At 42.0% G+C, this 20138-nt stretch overlaps 1 protein-coding gene across 3 annotated transcripts in view; it reads left to right on the top strand.

The window, feature by feature from the left end:
• LOC132818396 (coiled-coil domain-containing protein 85C-like) overlaps positions 1 to 19065 on the top strand; it is a 237454-nt gene extending 218389 nt beyond the window's left edge. For 2 of the 3 annotated variants that reach the window (XM_060829382.1, XM_060829381.1), the window contains 3 exons: positions 11992 to 12093; positions 14611 to 14712; positions 16125 to 19065. In XM_060829382.1, the coding sequence (XP_060685365.1) occupies positions 11992 to 12093; positions 14611 to 14712; positions 16125 to 16214 (294 nt within the window). In that variant the 3' untranslated portion in view covers positions 16215 to 19065. The remainder of the gene's footprint in view (positions 1 to 11991; positions 12094 to 14610; positions 14713 to 16124) is intronic. The other variant, XM_060829383.1, reaches the window with a different exon arrangement.
• Positions 19066 to 20138: the final 1073 nt, after the last annotated feature.

Genomic DNA, 20138 nt, shown 5'->3' with positions numbered 1-20138 from the left:
TAATGTTAGCAGAGGCTGATTACTAAATCTTTTAAACTCTTTCTGTTCAATTAACATTTTTAACCTGTGTCTGTATCACATTTATTCTCTTTTCTCATGTTTAGTAGCTAATCAACTCACCGTTTTGTTCACTCATGAAAGCCTGGTTAAAGTAGCTCATTTTAAAACATAAAGTCAGTGAATTGGGAAAAGGTGTCCACGAGGTAAGGGATGTTTGAAAAATTTAACCATGTTGTGAGTAACAGAGAGGGCATGGATTAAGAAAGGGATTTAGTTCATCCCTCTTCACCTGGGAGCATAGTCTTTCATGCTGGGGTTAAGAATTCCCTCCAGAATCATAACAAATTAGGGACCCTTGTCTGGGATTGGACTTATGCCTGAAAGGCACCTGCACATCCACCAATATCATTTACTGTATCCGTTGCTCCTGAAGCAGTTTCCTCTACATTGGGGAGACTGAACACCTCCTCGCAGAGCGCGTCAAGGAACATCTCCGGGACACCCGCACCAATCAACTCCATTGCCCCGTGGCCCAACATTTCAACTCCCCCTCCCACTCTGCCTAGGACATGCAGGTCCTGGGCCTCCTCCACTGCCGCTCCCTCACCACCCGACGCCTGGAGGAAGAACGTCTCATCTTCCGCCTCGGAACACTTCAACCCCAGGGCATCAATGTGGACTTCACCAGTTTCCTCATTTCCCCTCCCCCCACCCTACCTCAGTTCCATACTGTAGGGAAACTAATCATGTCACTGAAACCCAGTGGTTTTACTTTACTGGATTTACAGGTTTGAACTGTCTTGTGCTCATCGCATTCTGTACGACTGATTGGAAAAGAGAAAAATCAATTCCTTTTGTTGACCTTCGGTGTAGGGCAAAGATCACAAGGTTGGTTGTGGGAATTCATTAGGTTTAAGCATGAGTCAGTGACAGGGCTTGGCATCATAAGTCATTGAAGACCCTATACTATGTGCTAACATCTTCAGAGACACGTTCCCTGTGCCAGTGCAAGAATATTATTACATTTGTGAAGAACAGTTTATCCCTGTTCGAGTATAGAAAAGAGTTTTGTTTCTTGACTTGTTTTGGTGGTACTTCTGAACTAGTTATGAAGAGATGTCCATTTTCAGTCACGGGTTCTAGGCCTCAGGGTGGTTTCTCCCAGATTAATACTAATTACAAAACCAAAAGAACTGTGGATGCTGGAAGTCAGAAACAAAAACAGAAATTGCTAGAAAAACAAAGCAGCATCTATTAAGAGAAATCAGAGTTAATGTTTTGGGTTCTTCAGAAATTTCTGAGTTTTTCCAGCATTTCATTACAGTCAGAAGTAAAGCCACAATTTTCCGAGGTTTGAGCCTGGGAGACAAAAACAGAAATTGCTGGAAAAACTCAACCTTCTGAAGAACTCAAAACATTAACCCTGATTTCTCTCTACAGGTGCTGCCAGGCCTGCTGAGTTTTTTTCCAGCAATTTCTGTTTTTCTCTCCCAGACCCAAGCCTCGCAAATTTAATGCAATTGTGGCTTTGCTTCTGACTGTAATGAAATGCTTTTGTATTAAACAATGCCTTCACATCTTAAGAGGAGTAAATAAATAAAATGAATGGGATTTTAAATACAGTGTGTCAGCTGTGGCACAATTGTAGCACTCTGACTCAGAAGATTGTGACGCAACTTGATAGGATCAATACAGAAAAACATGTGTCCTCTTGTTGTGGAGACTAGTGCCAGAGTACACAGTTGAAGAATATGTAGCCTCCCTTTTAAGAGAGATGATGATTTTCTTTCCTTTTTGCTTCCTCAGGAAACAGTGAAAGCTGTGCCTTGAACTTATTCAGTACTGAGTTAGGTAGGTTTTGAAAGCCAAGGGAATCTAGCATTTTGGGGAATAGACAGGAACGCAGCATTGAGACCATAACCAGGCCAGCGTTGAAAGATCAAATAGCCTACTCCTGTCCTAAGTCCTATATAGTATGAGTTTAATTCCTACTCCAGGATTTGAGCACAGAATTCTCACCTGGTTCTTTAGTGCAGCAGTGAGGAGGTGCAACACTGTTGAAGGTGCTGTCTTTCAATCCACATGATATGTTAAATGGAGAGCCTCAACTTCTGTTGGATGTGGATGTAAAAACAATTCAATGGCACTATTTCAGAGAAGAGTGGGGGAGCCATCCTTGCTGTCCTGCCCAGTATTTATCCCTTCATTAACCAGATTATTTAATTGGTATCATCTTGCTGTTTGGGAGGGGCTTGCTGTTGCCAGATTGTTTGCCTCATTCCCTAAATGGTGGCTACATTTGAAACTTACCTCACCAGTTGTAAGATACTTGCAGACATCCAGTGATCGTGAATGGTGCCATGTGAATGCACCTTTTATTCCTCTTCAATCTGCATACGCCCAAACTACGAGGGAGCAAGCCACAATTTACTGATAAAGCCCAAATCATGCTGTATTAAAATCTCCAGTTACTTAAAATAAAATTTCAGGAATGCATACAGAACACATGCAGGAGTTTCCATTGCCTACTCTTGGTGGGTGAAGATTGTTATCAGCTTTGTGATGCTAGGAAGCATTACGTTAGCTCAGAATTTCAAGCTTTCAATCTGAACTCTAACCCTGCCATCCCATGCACCCTAGTGTTAACTGGCAGTATTGCATTTTCTTGTTAAAGAGCATTTAAACATGATGCCCCTACTCCACGCTGTTGCACTGCAGTCTAAACTCCAAGGATCAAAATAGGTTCATTTAACTGGTCGCTGTGAAATCAGCGGTGGATTTGTTCAGGGCTAGGAAATCCCATCCCAATTAAAACCACCAAATATGAGTGATGGGCAACAATATTAGAGGGGATGTGTGTTCCGCTCAAATACTTGATAGCTCTGAATTTGACAGTAGGAGACAATTTTATATTAATCTAGTGTGTAGCTGTCAGCCCTTGTTACACTGGTTTGTGGTGTTGAACTGCTGAGCGCATTCAACTTGGAAAATAAAAACTCGCAATTATATAACAGGTTCCATGAGCTCAGTATGTCCTAAAGTGTTTTAGAATGGATAATGCGGTCACTAGTAATAGGAAGCGTGATAGTCAATGGACACAGCAAGGTTCCCCAGCTGCGGTATGACTGGTTAGTCTGTTTAAGGTGTTGGTTGAAGGGTAAATGTTGAACAGGATTCTTCTTTGAGATAGTGCTGGGGTTTCTTTAACATCCATCCTCTGTTACCATCTCATCTGAAAGTATGATCACAGTCACCCTTCTTGAGTGGAGTGTCGGCCGAGAGTGGGTACTCACACCTTCATTCTGGGCCTGACTCTGAGCAAAAAGGGTTATGACTGAGCAAAAGTCGACAACTTTAGAAGCCAGCAGTTTAGCAGACAGTGCAGGCCTCCTCTTTCCAGGACGTTTGTGTGGTTGACACCCGGCAACCCACAGTGATTCAGTGGGTTCATCCAGTCAGTAGCTGGTCTTGCCACAAAGTTGTAATTAATTACTCTTTTTAAAAATTAGTCCAATTGCCCATGTTCCAGTCAAATGGGGACAGCACAGTGACTCAATGGTTTGTACTGCTGCCTCACAGTGCCAGGGATCAGGGTTCAATTCCATCCTCAGGTAACAGTCTGTGTGGAGTCTGCACATTCTTCATGTGTCTGTTTGGATTTCCTCGGGTGCGTTGGTTTCCGCCCGCAGTCAAAAATGTGCAAGTTTGGAGGATTGGCCATGTTAAATTGCCCATAGTGTCCAGCAATGTGCAGGCTAGTAGGTGGGTTAGCCATGGGAAATGCAGGGTTGCAGGGGTGAGTCCCAGTGGGATGCTCTTCAGAAGGTCGTTACGGACTTGATGGGCGAAATGACCTAATTCCACACTGTAGAAATTCTATGAAATGCATTTAAAATGCAAACACCAGATTTTTCATGACATTTATTTGTAAGAAAAAAAATCATTCTTCCGGAATGTGCTTAAGTTCCAAAACAAGGTGAGTGACACTCATTTAATGCATTTCCTTTATTTAAGTGCTTGTATTCGAAAAGTTAGCAAGTGCGGTGCAAAGTTTCAGGGCAGGTTCAACACAAGGAAATAGATGTGTCCCATCTACACAACTGAGCAGGTTTCCCAACCTGCTGTTATTGCCAGGGGTTTGTTGCTTTAATGCTGATGAGCAGAATGCGTTGGAAATGTGAGAAGTGTAGGCAAATGCACTCTGGGTCATCTGCTCCGACTGACCCATTTTATAGCCTGGGTAATAATATTTTCCTTTGCTTGATTAGAACTAGTGCTAGAGATTGAGCAATGGCCAGTTTACACGGTGAACAAACACAGATTATTCTAGCAGGAAGCAGACACTCTCCCGACAGGAGGCTAGCTGTCCCTTTCTTCTGATTTCACAGTTAATAGGGTTGTCTCCATGTGCAGCCACACATGAAAGTGGAATATTTTCACATATGAAACCTGTGTCGGAGGAGGATGGGAATGGCTTGATGGCTGAGAGAAACTGTGGGTTGGAGGAAAAGGAAAGAGGAATCTATTAATAGTGTGGTATAAAACTGGAGAACAGAAAAGTAAAAATGTATCAGCAAAGCCGTCTTGAACTGTGCTCGCATGAAGGGAATTTTATTTGGCTTTAGATACATCTTAATTGAGAAGAGTGATTTAACCAATTTAACAGAATAGAAAAGAAAATCTAACCTTGGCTTCTGCATCTTCAGGATACTTCAAAATGCTTCACAAACTGAAGTACTGTTTGAAGTGCAGTCAGTTGTTTTATAGACAGCTTGTGAAATACAAAGTCCTCCAAAGACGTATGAGGCAAATAACTAATCATTAAAAACAGAAAATGCTGGAATAACATAGGGCTCTGTGAGCATCACTGGCAGAAGAAACAGAGTGAGCCTTTCAGGTCATTGACTCATCCGTAACAACTTTGAGAAATTAGCAGCGTGATGGATTAGGAGCAAATAATACGTGGATGTGGAATGTTGGGAAGGAATGTGGAAGCAAGGTCTCTGAAAAGACAGAAAGTGGGAAAGATTAAATGATCAAAATTTTCATGATGTAAAGTACAATTAAAAAAGATGTCTAGAGGAGGTGTGAATGGCAGATGCACAGAAAGTTCTGCTGAGAAAGCGTGGAAAGGAGCGGACTAAAAGAATGAGCAAAACCAGCGAAGAAGGAGGAAGCCTCGACTTCACCTAATACTGTTAAAATTGACTCCAGAGAGCTAAAAAGTTCCCAGTGTTCCGCATCTTGCATTATGCTCCCTCTGCTCCAATCCCAACCTCACCATCAAATCAGCAGATAAAGGGGGTGCAGTGGTAGACTGGCGCACTGACCTCGACACCGCTGAAGCCGGATGCCACCTCGAAGATACCTCCTCCTACCGCCCCCTCGACCATGACCCCACCCCCATCACCAAACCATCATCTCCCAGACCATACAGAACCTCATCACCTCAGGAGATCTTCCAACCTCATAGTCTGGGAACCTCACACTGCCCGAATCTACCTCATTCCCAAGATCCACAAGCCTGACCACCCCGATCGACCCATTGTCTCAGCCTGCTCCTGCCCCACCGAACTCATCTATACCTAACTTGATACCATCCTATCCCCCCAGTTCAGGAACCCCCCACATATGTTTGAGACACCACCCACGCCCTCCACCTCCTTCAAGACTACCATTTCCCCGGCCCCCAATGCCTCATCTTCACCATGGACATCCAATCCCTCTACACCTCCATCCGCCATGACCAGGGCCTCCGTTTCTTCCTCTCCCGATGTCCCCAACAGTACCCTTCCACTGACACTCTCATCCGTTTGGCTGAACTGGTCCTCATCCTTATCACTTTCTCCTTCGAATCCTTCCACTTCCTACAAACCAAAGGGGTAGCCATGGGCACCCATACGGGCCCCAGCTATGCCTGTCTCTTTGTCGGCTACATAGAACAGACCATCTTCTATAGTTACACCAGCACCACACCCCACCTCTTCCTCTGCTACATTGATAACTGCATCGGCACTACATCGTGCTCCCATGAGAAGGTTGAGCAGTTCATCAACTTCACCAACATATTCCACCCTGACCTTAAATTCATCTGGACCATCTCTGACACCACCCTCCCCTTCCTGGACTTCTCCATCTCCATTAATGACACCCAACTTGACACTGACATTTTTTACAAACTCACCGATTCCCACAGCTACCTGGATTACATCTCTTCCCCCCCTACCTCTTGCAAAAATGCCATCTTGCAAAAATTCCTTCGCCTCCACTGTACCTGCTCCCAGCAGGACAAGTTCTACCATAGAACACACCAAATGCCTCCTTCTTTAGAGATCACAATTTCCCTTCTCACGTGGTTGAAGATGCCCTCCTACGCATCTCATCCACATCCCGCATCTCCACCCTCAAACCCCATGCCTCCAACTGTAACAAGGACAGAACCCCCTTCCACCCTACCATCCTTCGCATTAACCATATCATCCACTGACATTTCCGCCACCTCCAAATGGACCCCACCACCAGGGATATATTTCCCTCCCCACTCCTTTCGGTAAAGACTGTTCCCTCCGTGACTACCTAGTCAGGTCCACGCCCCCCCTACAACCCACCCTCCCATCCTGGCACCCTCCCCTGCCACCGCAGGAATTGCAAAACCTACGCCCACACCTCCTCCCTCACCTCCACCCAAGGCCCCAAAGGAACCTTCCACATCCATTAAAGTTTTACCTGCACATCCGTCAAAGTCATTTATTGTATCCGTTGCTCCCGATGTGGTCTCCTCTACACTGGGGAGACTGGACGCCTCCTAGCAGACCGCTTTAGGGAACATCTCCAGGACACCCGCACTGCCCTGAGGCCCAACATTTCAACTCCCCCTCCCACTCTGTCGAGGATATGCAGGTCCTGGGCCTCCTCCACCGCCACTCCCTCACCACCCGACGCCTGGAGGAAGAACGCCTCATCTTCCACCTCAGAAAACTTCAACTTCAAGTAATCAATGTGGACTTCACCAGTTTCCTCATTTTCCCTCCCCCCACCTTACCTCAGTTCCAACCTTTCAGCTCAGCACTGTCCTCATGACCTGTCCTACCTGCCAAACTCCCTTCCCACCAATCTGCTCCACCCTCCCCTCTGACCTATCACCTCCATCCCTACCCCCATTTTCCTCTTGTACTCTTTGTTACCTTCTCCCAGCCACTCCTCCCCCCCCCACCCTCCTCGCTCCTTCACCCCCCCCCAGCCATTTGTCTATCTCTCCACCCTGGAGACTGCCTGCCTCTATTCCTGATGAAGGGCTTTTGCCCGAAACATCAATTTTCCTGCTTCTCGGATGCTGCCTGACCTGCTGTGCTTTTCTAAACTCTGGTTTCCAGCATCTGAAGTCTTCACTTTTGCTGAGTACAATAGGAACCCTATTGTCTTTGCTGGAGGGGAGGGAAGGGATGAGAGGAGGTGCCTGTGAAACAAACGGTTAATCTGCTTTGGATCCAATGGATTGACATAGAAATTTTGGTCAGGAGTCGAGGTGAACTCCTTCTCTGCTTTGAGTAGTACCACAGGATCATCTACATCCAACTGAGAAGATAGACAGTTTTAGCTTAACACATCATCGAAAAGACAGTACCCTGACAGTGCAATGCTATTTCAGTACTGCAGCAAAATGTTACACAAGGTCATACATTCAAATCTTGCAGGGGAGCTTATAACTTTCAACCTTATGACTGACAGGCAAGAGCTCTACAACTGAACCAAGACTGCCACTTATTATTATCTTGTACCGTTTCCAGCTTTAACATCCTGAAAACCACAGGCTAAATTTAAACCACTCATTAATTTGAAAAAATTGTAACAGTGTAGATCAGAGGTTGTCTTGTTCCACTCTTCTCAGTTCACTGGTCTGACAAAGTGATCCGCCAACACATATTACGGATTGCCCACACCCCCTTTGCTGCCCCTTTTAGATTTAGAGTATTTTTTTAGTACAGATCTCAGGAAACTAAAATCATTGCTTTGACTTATTCGGTGAACATTGTTAAAGCAACACCATCTGCGATAATAGTGTCTCAAAGGTTGAAAAACTATCCACTTGGCATCACAAGAATATCATAAGATAATTGCCGAAAGAAAGACATCCTGCAAAGCTTTCCATTTTTCACTCATCAGGACAAATGCAAGAATGCTGAATTTCAAACACGCGCAGCAATTCTAACTACAGGGAAAATGGGAGCTGAATGGTCAGCAAGTTGTCTGTGACTGACTGAGAAATTGCCTGTTACTTCTTCCATGGCAATCACTAGTGAGCCAAGATCCTGGATAACTCAAAACTAGTGCAAGTGTTGAACAAATTCCTTTTGCCTGCAGAGAATGGATCATTGTGTATGAATTTATACCTCTTCCGGCAAGCCTATGCCAGCAGAATACAAACCATATTCAAACAGCATAAAAACCCAGAACAAAATGACTACAATTAGATATGATTTTACAATTGGACAATACTTTCTGAAAATACCGAGTGTGCTAATAACTACACTAAACAATCGCTTTAAGATAATGAGTCAAAAGTCTTCAAAACGTGCTTTATTTTCAACACACAGCGGGGCAGTTTAGAGGTGGTGGTAAGATGAAACTTGATGTCATTAATGTGCATATGAGAACTTGTGGTGAACTACATGGGGAAGTGATGGCCTAGAGATATTATTACTGACTAGTAATCCAGGTACTCGGGTATTGTTGTGGGGATCTGGGTTCAAATCACACCACAATCAAACTTGAATTTAATGAAACTCTGGAATTAAGAATCTAATGAAGGCCATGAAACCATTGTTGATTGGTGTGAAAAACCCATCTGATTCACTGACGTCCTTTAGAAAAGGAAACTGCCACTCTTACCTCATCTGGCCTACATATGTCTCCAGACCGTAGTAATGTGGTTGACTCATAATTGCCCATTGGGCAATAAATGCTGGCAGAGCCAATGGTGCCCACATTCTGTGAATTAATAAGAAATTACATAGTTTTGAGTGCCAAAATTTATATCTCAATTAACATCCCTGAAACAAATGCAAGGATTCTTAATTTCAAACACATTGTAGTTTGTGGGAACTTGACATGCAGAAATGAAATGTCATATTTCCTACATTTGAACAGTGCCTACGTAATGGAATAGTTTATTAGCTGTACAAGTGCATTGGGATGTTCTGATGTTATGAAGTGCAATATGTAAATGCAAGATTTTATTTAGTAGAGGAAAGGAATCAGATATCTAGTCAAACCTTGGAGCGGTGGGTAGCATTGATTGTGGAGAGTGCAGCCCAACAGTGTTTAATACACTGGTGGTGAATGGCTAAACCAGTATGTGCCAGGAAGGCCAAAGTCAAGGATGTAGAGATTGGGGCGCTGCCATAGCTGCTCACTGGGCTAAGTGGCCTACTTTGGTTCCTATGTTCCCTTGGAATCTCGAGGATGTAGAGAGAGCAAAGGGTTTGCAGGGAGCAAGGTTATGGCACAGATCAACAGCCGTAGAAGTATTTAAGTGGATGGAAATCCAAAGGTGAAGCCGTTAGCAGTTTGAAATTGCAGTTGTATCTTTGATTCTAGCCTCTTTGAATTTTAGTTACTCCACCAACTTCAGCCATACCTTTAGCTATCTAGTACCTCAGCCCTGAAATTCCCTTCTTAAACCTCTCCTCCTCTTTACTTCCCTCTCCTCCTTTACGATGCTCTTTAAAACACAGATTTTTCACTAAGCTTTTGGACACCTGTCTTTAAATGTATTAATATCAAATTTCATCTGATTATATCCACTTGAAGCACCTCAGTGCACTTAAGCATTTTAAAGGTGCTATATGAATGCAAGTTGTTCTTGCATGTATTTTAGGAGAGAGTTGTTTCCAGAGACTGAGAAGAAAGATTTGCAATTGGAAATGGGTTTCTTTTGACAAGGAGGATGTGAGTGGCTAAAGATACAAGCAAAAGGTTGAAGATGGTCTTGTCATTGGTTGAGACCATTGAATCAAATAGACCAAATGATATGGCAAGTTTGAAAGAGTGGTGAATATGGGTAGGAGAGCTGGTATAGTGGGAGATGTTTCAGAAGGGCAAGGACAAATTGAGATGAGGATTATAAAAATCAGAATATCTAGAAGGAATTTGGGATTTGAATTGGAAGATGGAAGGAAATGTGGATTTTAAGGGGATTGGGAAGATAGTGATTAGATTAGATTACTTACAGTGTGGAAACAGGCCCTTCGGCCCACCAAGTCCACACCGACCCACCGAAGCACAACCCACCCATACCCACATACCCCTACATATACTCCTTACCTAACACTACGGGCAATTTAGCATGGCCAATTCACCTGACCTGCACATCTTTGGACTGTGGGAGGAAACCGGAGCACCCGGAGGAAACCCACGCAGTCACGGGGAGAACGTGCAAACTCCCTGTTGCGGGAATTGAACCCGGATCTCTGCCGCTGTGAGGCAGCAGTGCTAACCACTGTGCCACCGTGCCACCCACAAAGTGAGGTGCTCAAAGAAGGAAAAAATGCCATTGCAGCAGGACAGAGAAACCCACTTCCTAAATACACAGTTTACATCTATCAAATGAGAGAGGTGAGAGTTAATTGGGACGGACAATGAGCATTTATATGTGTATGTAGCTCAGTTTGCAAGGTAACAATGGTCCAGAGAGCAACATGTAGAAACCTCATTTCTAAGCACAGGTCCTGAGATGGAGGGTAAATGGCAACACAGTGAACTTAATGGTTGAGGCCTATTTTGGTGTTGTACCTTCTATACAGGGCTGACTTTTAACTGCAAGTGGGTGGATTTTTAATATGTTAAAATCTCAGTGTATCTCTCACTATATTCCGATTAATGTCCTGAGTTCTTTAATAAATAATTCTGCTGTGGTGCGTAATTCCAGCTATAGCTTCAAGATTGTTTACACTATTTGAACTCCTGACATTTGTTTAAATCACTCTTAAAATCTGAGACTTGAAGCTACTCACTTGGCCTGAGGGAAGATAAGAAGATATGGACTTAATTCCTTATAGCTGTTTTAATCTATTGGGAAGTTTATTCTGTCCGACTTTGCTGGAAATGACACCTACATTAAATTTAAAATAAATGATGCCTGCAGGCAGGTGTAGTAAGACTGGGTTTGTTGGGAAAGTTTATGGTGGAGTTAGTAAATAGTTTCATTGTTCCACATGGAGGGTTCAATTGGTGTTGATGAATGGACGCCCGAAAAGGGATTTTATTCCAAGTGTGTGGTAGTTTTGTTGTCAGCTTGTCCACACATTAAATCCTATAAACACTCCAACACAACAAGCATTGCAGCTGTCTGTTCCTCATTCCTTTCAGCTTTAGTGCAAGGGACGTCAGACTATTTATAAAGATTTAAGTTGCACCATCTCCTTTAAGAAGATCAGTTTCTAGAAGCAATACAATAAATTAGATGATCACATCACATCTTCCTCTGCAAATTATTTTTTCACCACAGGATCTTATTTGCAATTTGTTGCATTTTGATAGTACCTACAAGCAAGTGAAGTCCAAACCTCACTGAGCTGCATTTGTTTTCACCTTTCTCACTTTCAGCACCAGGCACAATTTGCCCTTTCTTTTCACTTTCCTATTCTGCCTCTCATTTTCCTCCATTCCATTTTCTCTCTCTCTCTCTCTTGCCTGCCTTTCTTGTCTGTTTCTGCTCCAGCTCTTTCCAGTCTCCTCCCCCCATTGTCCTTCCATTATCTCCTCATACCTTCCCACATTCTTCTGTCTCCTTCCTTTATTCTCTCGTTCTCTTCATTCCTCCCCTGGTCCATTCTTTATCCAGCTATCTCTTCTCTCTTTCTCTCCTGTTTTTCCATTTCACTGACTCTATGTTCTCCTCCTCCTTTTGTCTCTGTTTTCCCTTTCACCATGTCCCCTCTGCCCACTGCTGATGTACACAATGTATTCACAGCTTTTGTGTTTTTTAAACAGGGTCCTCCGTGGCTGATGACTGGGGACCCCAATGTTCCCGTGGTACCACCTGGATTCAGCCCCACTGCCCAAAAGCCAGAAGCTGTAGTGCATGCAATGAAGGTAAAGCGCTATAGCCTTGTCTTCCCCTCTATAAACACATTGAAAGAAAACTGGTCCTCCACAAAGGTGCAGACTTAACAATTAATGGAAGTAACGACTAAAACAATACTGAGGCAGCTTTATTTTACTCAGTCTCTGTGAACCGGGGGACCAAAAAACCTTTGTTCCTCATATCTAGAAAGAGATTTGAGGTCTGCAGAGACTAAACCTTGAGATCCTTAATCTGAATAATAAAGATAATCAGTGACTACCCAGCCAGTCCCATTCCAATCACCTAAGGCTAAATAATCCTTGAAATAATGCAAAGAAATGGCATCTTCTTTCCTCAAAATTTATTCTTGTTTTGTTCACAGTGTTGTCATTTTTCACTGTGGTGCCTAGTGCCGCTCTCTCTCTCTCTCTCTCTCTCTGTCTCTCTCTCTCTCTCTCTCTGTCTCACTTTCTCCTCTCCCATGAACCCTTACCTGGCTCATTCTTCTCATTCTTAACTCCAGCTGGAAGAGATAGCTGATTTAAAAAGAGGCCTCTGTTATTCTCTGGATTAGTTGAAAGAAGAGCCACACCTGATCAATAGGTGTTTTGTGGACACTTACTCCCTCGTGTTCTTAAACCTATTCCTCACCAAGAACATAAATACAGGTCATCACAAACCTTTGTCTGATGGATGCCTTCCCGCTTGCATTAATCGTGCACCTGCTGCTCACGTGTTGTTGCCTCCATTGTGTGGGAAAGTGATAACTTTAAGGATCTCACAATGTTCTGTTGCCTCCCCTTCTCCTCCTCAATCTCATGGATTCCCACAGACTGAAGAGGAAATTCCTCGCATAGGATTTAAAGGGGCCACTATATGATGTACGAACAAATTTAATTCTATTTTTATTATGTTTTAATCTTTATAGAGTTAAAAATCACACAACACCAGGTTATAGTCCAACAGGTTTAATTGGAAGCACACTAGCTTTTGGAGTGACGCTCCTTCATCTGGTGTTACTGGAGGGTTGAGCCCTCCACTACCACCTGATGAAGGAGCGTCACTCCGAAAGCTAGTGTGCTTCCAATTAAACCTGTTGGACCATAACCTGGTGTTGTGTGATTTTTAACTTTCTACACCTCAGTCCAACATTGGCACCTCCAAATCATTAATCTTTGTAGGATTCTTGGACTTTTTTGTCGCAATGTTTTGATGCTATTTCCTTCACCTACAGCTGGATCTGCTCCTTTATAGGTCAGGGTCACTATGTTCATTTACACAGAGATTTGCCTACTGAGGTGAATGGCAGAGATTCAGGCACAGTTTCAGCAAACCGCTCCCCTCCCTTCATAATTCCCATTCAATCGCCCCTTTGCTGGGCACAATGCTGCATCTCTGAAGTAGCAATTCAGAAAATGGAGCTTAGAAGAAACCACAAACTGTTGCTTCATTTCCTTTCAAGGGGTTAATAAATTAGCCTGTGCTCCCTGGATCCCATTCCACAAAAACTATAAACCAGTGTCTTTATTGCCAAAGCCTTCACAGGTGCCACATTGTTTTAAAACAAAATGCATTCAAAATCTTCATTGCTATGAATATTGGAGCTCATGTTAGTTTTGAGAAGGAAGGTCTTTCATTGCGAATATGTCTCTGTGAAAGGGCCAGTGAAAACCTGGAACTCTCTCTCTCCCCTTTTTCTCTGCTCACCACACAAAATAAAAATGCTGTTGGACCCGGGAGTCTGGAGGAAAATTGGAAACTGAAGTTGTTTCAATTTTGTTAGATAGCAGTGTTAAAGATTACAGAACAAAAGCATGTATTGAAATAATGATCAGCCATGATCTAATTGATTGGAAGAAAGGCTAGAGGGGCTAAATGACCTATTTCAGCTCCTGATGTGTGTTTCGCCTCATGAATATTGTCCTTTATTCCATCCCATTGATCTCAGCAGAGCACGGTGTGGATTGAGCTGTATATCAGGCAAGCAGTGTCATAATCCTCTTATGAATTTACTACCCAAACCACTGTTCCACCCTATTAATATTGTTTGGTGCTACATTCAAGTTTAAAATGTCATTTCTTTTTCAAAGTTATTTAAATCTTCATCTCCATCCTGTCCCCAAGGCATGGCTCATGCTGAGGTACTAACCCTCCATGCCAGTGCCCTCAAGTTATTTCTGATTGAATGGCCATATGGGTGATCTTGGTGAATGAATACCAGCAGAGTGCTATTGGAGGTCATTGCAATCACCTCAAATGTTCAAATGTGAGTTTCCTCTTCATGCCTGATAAATCAGTCAACACATGGTAGTGTGAGGCGTTGAACCAAGGCATGTCCTATGTCACTTATTTCTTCAATGTGTGCTGCCTGAACCAACTGAATTCTCCATGGGAATAATTAGAAAGCTAGGTTTTTGGGTTCCGGGTATGAAAATCCTAACCAGACACAGTTAATATTTCCATGTAACTGGAAAGAGTTGATTTCTGGAATATATGTGATTTAAAGTTTCTTCATTGTTAACTTGATGTACGTTTTGCATTTCCAGGTCCTGGAAGTTCACGACAACCTGGATAGACAGTTGCCAGAAGACTGCGAACATGATGACTTGAGTGAGAAGGAGAAGGCCATTGTTCGGGAGATGTGTAATGTAAGGATTCTGTTGTCTTAGCAATGTGATCTGATACCATAGCAACACAATATCAAATAACAATGCCTGTTTTCAGTGCAATGGGGATAAACACAAGGAAGTTACATTGAGGAAATAAAAGAAACAAAGCTTTAGGTAAGAGTTCAGCTTTCTGCAGTAGCGTAAGTTAATTTATAATGAATTAGCAGCTGGTTCACATCCCCTGATCTTTATTTTTGCTGATGTAGGGTGAATTGGGAAAGTTGTGAAACAAGCTGCTGATTCAGAATGGCCAGACTTGCGCTTTCACACAGTCAAACTCTACCCCCTTATGTTTTTTCTGCATTGAAACACAGCTTGTTATTAAAGTCCATACTCAACACAAGGTTCTGACGTTTTAAAAAACTGATGGTATGATTCACATGATCCGTTTTAAATCAGAAAATGCGGGGAACACTCAACAATGTGGGCAGGATCTGTAGTGAGGAATTGAATTAATGTTTCAGGTCAAAAGCACTGACTTCAGAACATTACATGGTCGCTGTTGTGATCTGTAGCTCAACCTGGTTACTACAGGAGCAGATGACTTCAGATGGGATAGAGGCATAAGCACAGCAATTGGCTTTAGCATCCCTGGGCACTGTAATTTTGACCAGTATCCTCTTACATGATTGGTACCCATCAGTTACATTGGAATCATAATTGAGGAGAGGATCACATTTGGCAGTGATTGTCCATATTTTTGGATAACCTGGCAACACACTGCATCCAGACCATTACTTGGTGAGATACCACAGGGAGTTATATCCACTGGAAATCTGGTTCGGTAAGGAGGCAATACTTTAGAATGATGGGAAGGAATTTTAAAAACGTGTCATGTTTTAAGAACTTGTTCATGGGACATGAGTAACTCTGGATATGCCATGATTTATCCCCTATCCCCAATGACCCTTGAGAAAGTAGTGTTGAGCTGTCTCATGATCTGCTGCAATTCTTGAGATGTAGGCACACCCACAGTACTGTTAGGAAGGGAATTCCTGGTAATATAGTTCCAAGTCATGAAGATGTTTGTCTTGGAAGGAAACTTGAAAGTGGTGGTGTTCCTATCTATCCTTGTCCTTCTGTCGGATAGAGTTTTTGCTATGGGTGCTGATAAAGGAGTTCATGAATTTTGAAAGTGTTGTTTAAGGCATTTCAATTAACCTTAATTTCTATATCAGAAATACCATAGGAAGAAAAAACTATTTACAATGGTCATAAACAAACTGACCGACAGAACGGGCTCATGGGACTGAATGGCCTACTCCACTTCCTAAGTTCCTTCCTATAATGGTGTGTTCAAAGGACAGAAAGACAAACTGTAAAAAATTTTGGTCAAGTGAGTTGCTTTCCAAATAGCTTTGAATTGTGAATTTGAATTGTCTCCCTTTCAGGTGGTCTGGCGGAAGCTTGGAGATGCAGCTGGTTCGAACCCTTCCATCAGGCAACACCTCTCGGGTAATCAGTTCAAGGGACCGTTGTAGTGCTATTGCCTGCAGCGTCTGGACTTTGCAGACTTGCAACAAGGATAGAGAGAGGGAGGGAGAGACGTCCTCATTGCACCAAGACATAAGTGGAAAGAATAGAACTTCTGAGAAGTGTAATCCTGGCCATTGGCTCAACATGGCCCTACCTACCATGTACATGTGAAGAAGGATGCTAACGTGTGCCTATAGTGATGGAGAGTTCACTATGTACTGACCACAAAGCAAATGTAAATTACTTGTTATGTACAGCTGACTGTAATTGCCAGTCTGGTGAGCTGTGCTGCACAGTATACTACAGTTACATGAGCCTGTGTAGAGAGATTAATTGAAGTACTTTGGTCACTGAATAATGTCAAATAACTTTACCTCCACCCCCACCTCTGTGACTGTCCTATCCATATCAGATTGATATGACGCCATTATTAGCAAACTCAAACATGTTTAATGTAGTTTCCTTAATATGGGGTGGACAATATTTCTGGGAGAAAATAAACAAATCCTCGTACTAGCAATGTGAAAGGGGTCATATTTCCATGTGCAGGGATACCTGGTTCTCAGTACATATGCGTTCCACTTTCACTGAATGAGCCTGTAACCAGTTTTATGTCATTGACCAGTGCAGTCTGAAGCCAACAGAACAGAATATCCGGAAGTATTCAAGTGATGGAATTTTCAATGTTTAAAGAGTGTAGCCTATTAAGGAGAAACCATTTTCTTAAAAGGACAGTATTCTTTTCAATGACTAGGATTTCCCTCGTCAGCTTTTGCTCTGTATTGGAAACTTTGAGGAAATTATTTCTTTCAGCCCCCACTGTAAATCGTAGTTGCAGTTCAGCACCATGATTGTTTCCCATGCCTCTATGACATTGTCACAAATTGTGTACTGGTCGGAGCATAAAATACACTTGAAACTTATGCAGTAACATTCATCCATCACTAGCAATTTTGAAGTAAATGTGTGTAGCCCAATATTTTGCTCTGTAAAATAAGGTTTATCATCCAAAATCACTCATGCTGTTTCACTGAAACGTTTGCCCGAAATTTTTGCTACTTTATTTTTTGAAACCCACTTCAGTGATCAGATGAAAATTGTTTCTTTCCACAAAAGGTGGCTTGGGATTAAAATGGTAACAGAGGACAAATTACTCAATGTCACATAGTATTATTGCAAGCTGTGGGCTCGGGAATGACACAGTACCAATTACTCTTGTGTCCAACTGACTCACCTAAGAGGTGTATGAGTTCAGCACTGGTTTTTAACTGAACCTCAACTGTGTGATGCAGATATTCAGGAATGCTATTTCCAACTGAATCAAGAATGCACATGAAAGATAGCCTATCAGCAAACTAAGGAAGTTCGATTCCATAACATAAATGAAGATTTGTTAAACTTGTGAATTTTTAGACATTAAACATTGCTTAAGAGAAGACATGAAATTGAAATATTTCATCTTGCTCTCATCAGAACTAGAATGCGAGAAACAGACTTGTAAAAAGCAATATCAATTTATACAGCTTGAAACGTGGATTATTTGAGCCATAGTTGGCATTCAAGTGTGACGTGGGCTGTTCACTGTTAATCTTAATTCTCAGACTTGGCATGCACACTATCTCATAATGTATAAAAAGGTGCCCCTTTTTCAAATCTGTTTCTTACTTTGCTGAATAAAAAATAACTAATCTACTGAATCACTTTCAACCTAAACCCTCTGCAAACAAAGCAAACAATTGCTTTAATTTGTTATAATGCAGACTATTAATGTCAGTCTTCAATGAAGGCAAAAGACAACAGATTGAACTTGTTTCTGCCTGCACCTGATTTGACTTTATCGTCACTTGACTGCCGTTCCCAAGAGATGTTCTGTTGGGATTGTGTTTATTTTACTAGTTTGAACTTGCTTCCCTGTTAACTGATACATCTCCAGTGTAATCTGATTCTGGCACTTCTGAGATGAGAATCTAAAACAAATTGGCAGAAATTAAGCATTAGTTATGCAGGCAAGGTTTGCTGGATTTTATCTTGGGTTTTTCATAAATAGCTACTCCCCACTAGCAAAACAGCGGTTGGATTCTGAAGTTTGTGTAGTGCTGTTTACATAATACTCAAATTGGATCTTTACTGGAAGGAGGAATATGGTTGACCTTCAGTGTTTTGAGTGTAATTGTACCATCTAGTGTGACATTTGACCATATAAAACAAGTCTATAGGTGTGACCTGTAACCCATTCTCTGTTGCTTATTGATTGAATTAGACATTTAGGGAATTATTGTTAGTATGTGATAAACCAACTGTTATGAGGCAGTGGGATATTTTTCTCAGGTTAAGGTTTCCCTTATTTTGGTGTGAACCTGCTATTGTTCCTTGGTGAGTCTTTTGTGCTGACAATAGACTGGATTAAAACTTTTAACAGAACAAAACTAAATTGCTTAATATAATCTAAGATTCACAAACTGGTGGAGCATTTGGAGCTTTTAAAGGAACCAGGACTGAGGTGGTTTGACAATATTTTGTCACTGGGCCAGTTCTAGGTAATGTCCTCTTCTGGAAAGAGCTTCCACTCATCAAAGCAGGGAACTGTAACATTTTAATTAGAATCTGATTACTGATCAGACCAGAATTCTGAAAATCTAATTCCAAAGGCAGTTGTATATTATTTGAGCGTGCTAACTGCCTTGTAACTGTACCATCCATAGCATTCTTTAAACTCGTGAGCATTTTCCCTTTACCTCAGAATTTTGTAATATGCTATACACTGGAATATGGGTAATACCCAACTTAATTGTTTTCTAACAGTATAAATTTTTACTATGATTGCAGTATAAATTTAGCATATTCATGTGTGTGTGTGTATATATATATAAATATATATATCTCTTTTTTTAAAAAATTGCTGAAATTAATCACAGAGGAAGTAAAGATTCAATACTACTCATTGATTCTTGTAATTTGATTGTTGAAGTAGGTTTAAAATAAGTTTGACCATTTGCCAAGATTCTTTGTTAAAACAGCATCACATTCAGCTATCATGCTGTCACTAACAAAAGAAATTGGTCAAAAAATAATATAGTCCCCTTAGTTTAATGGGGTGAATTCTAAAAACTTCTTCCTGACTTCACCCTCCCTTCAACTGTTTGCTTCTTACCCTTTTTGTTTTCACTGCTGACATACTGCAGACAATGTTTCATGGTTTATTGATGTGGATTGATTCTTCTTTGAGACACAGATCACTTTTTAACCAAATTGACCCTGTCCAGGAATAAGTAATGAATAGCATCAAGACTTGCAGTATGGCTGTTTAACATATTTTAATTTTAAAACAACCTCCTTTCAATGTCATGATTTGGAGATGCTGGTGTTGGACTGGGGTTAATCCAGTAATTTCTGATTTTGTTTCTGTTTGCAAAATGACATTTATTTTAAGCAATTAGTACATTGAAAGGAAATAAAAACGACAAGAACTGTGGATGCTGTAAATCAGAGACAAAAACAGAAACTCCTGGGAAAGCTCAGCAGGTCTGGCAGCATTTGTGCAGAGAAATCATAATTAACATTTCAGGTCAAGTGATCCTCCCTCAAAAAAGGGGGCAAAAGGGGGCAATCGCCTGATGAAGGAGCGTCGCTCCGAAAGCTAGTGTGCTTCCAATTAAACCTGTTGGACTAGAACCTGGTGATTTTTAACTCCTTTCAATGTAGAGTCAAAAACAGAAATTGCTGGAAAAGCCCAGCAGATCTGGCAGCATCTGTGGAGAAAAATCAGAGTTCATGGAATCATAGTGTGGAAGCAGCTCGTTTGGCCCAATCAAGTCTGCACTGACCCTCTGAAGAGCATGCCACCCAAATTTCCCATGGCCAATCCACCTTGCCTGCATATCTTGGGAGGAAACCCATGCAGACATGAGAAGAACTCCACACGGGCAGTT

Source organism: Hemiscyllium ocellatum, chromosome 8, assembly GCF_020745735.1.
Source record: "Hemiscyllium ocellatum isolate sHemOce1 chromosome 8, sHemOce1.pat.X.cur, whole genome shotgun sequence".
Classification (NCBI taxonomy): Eukaryota; Metazoa; Chordata; class Chondrichthyes; order Orectolobiformes; family Hemiscylliidae; genus Hemiscyllium; species Hemiscyllium ocellatum.
This window is presented reverse-complemented; position numbering and strand designations above follow the sequence as displayed.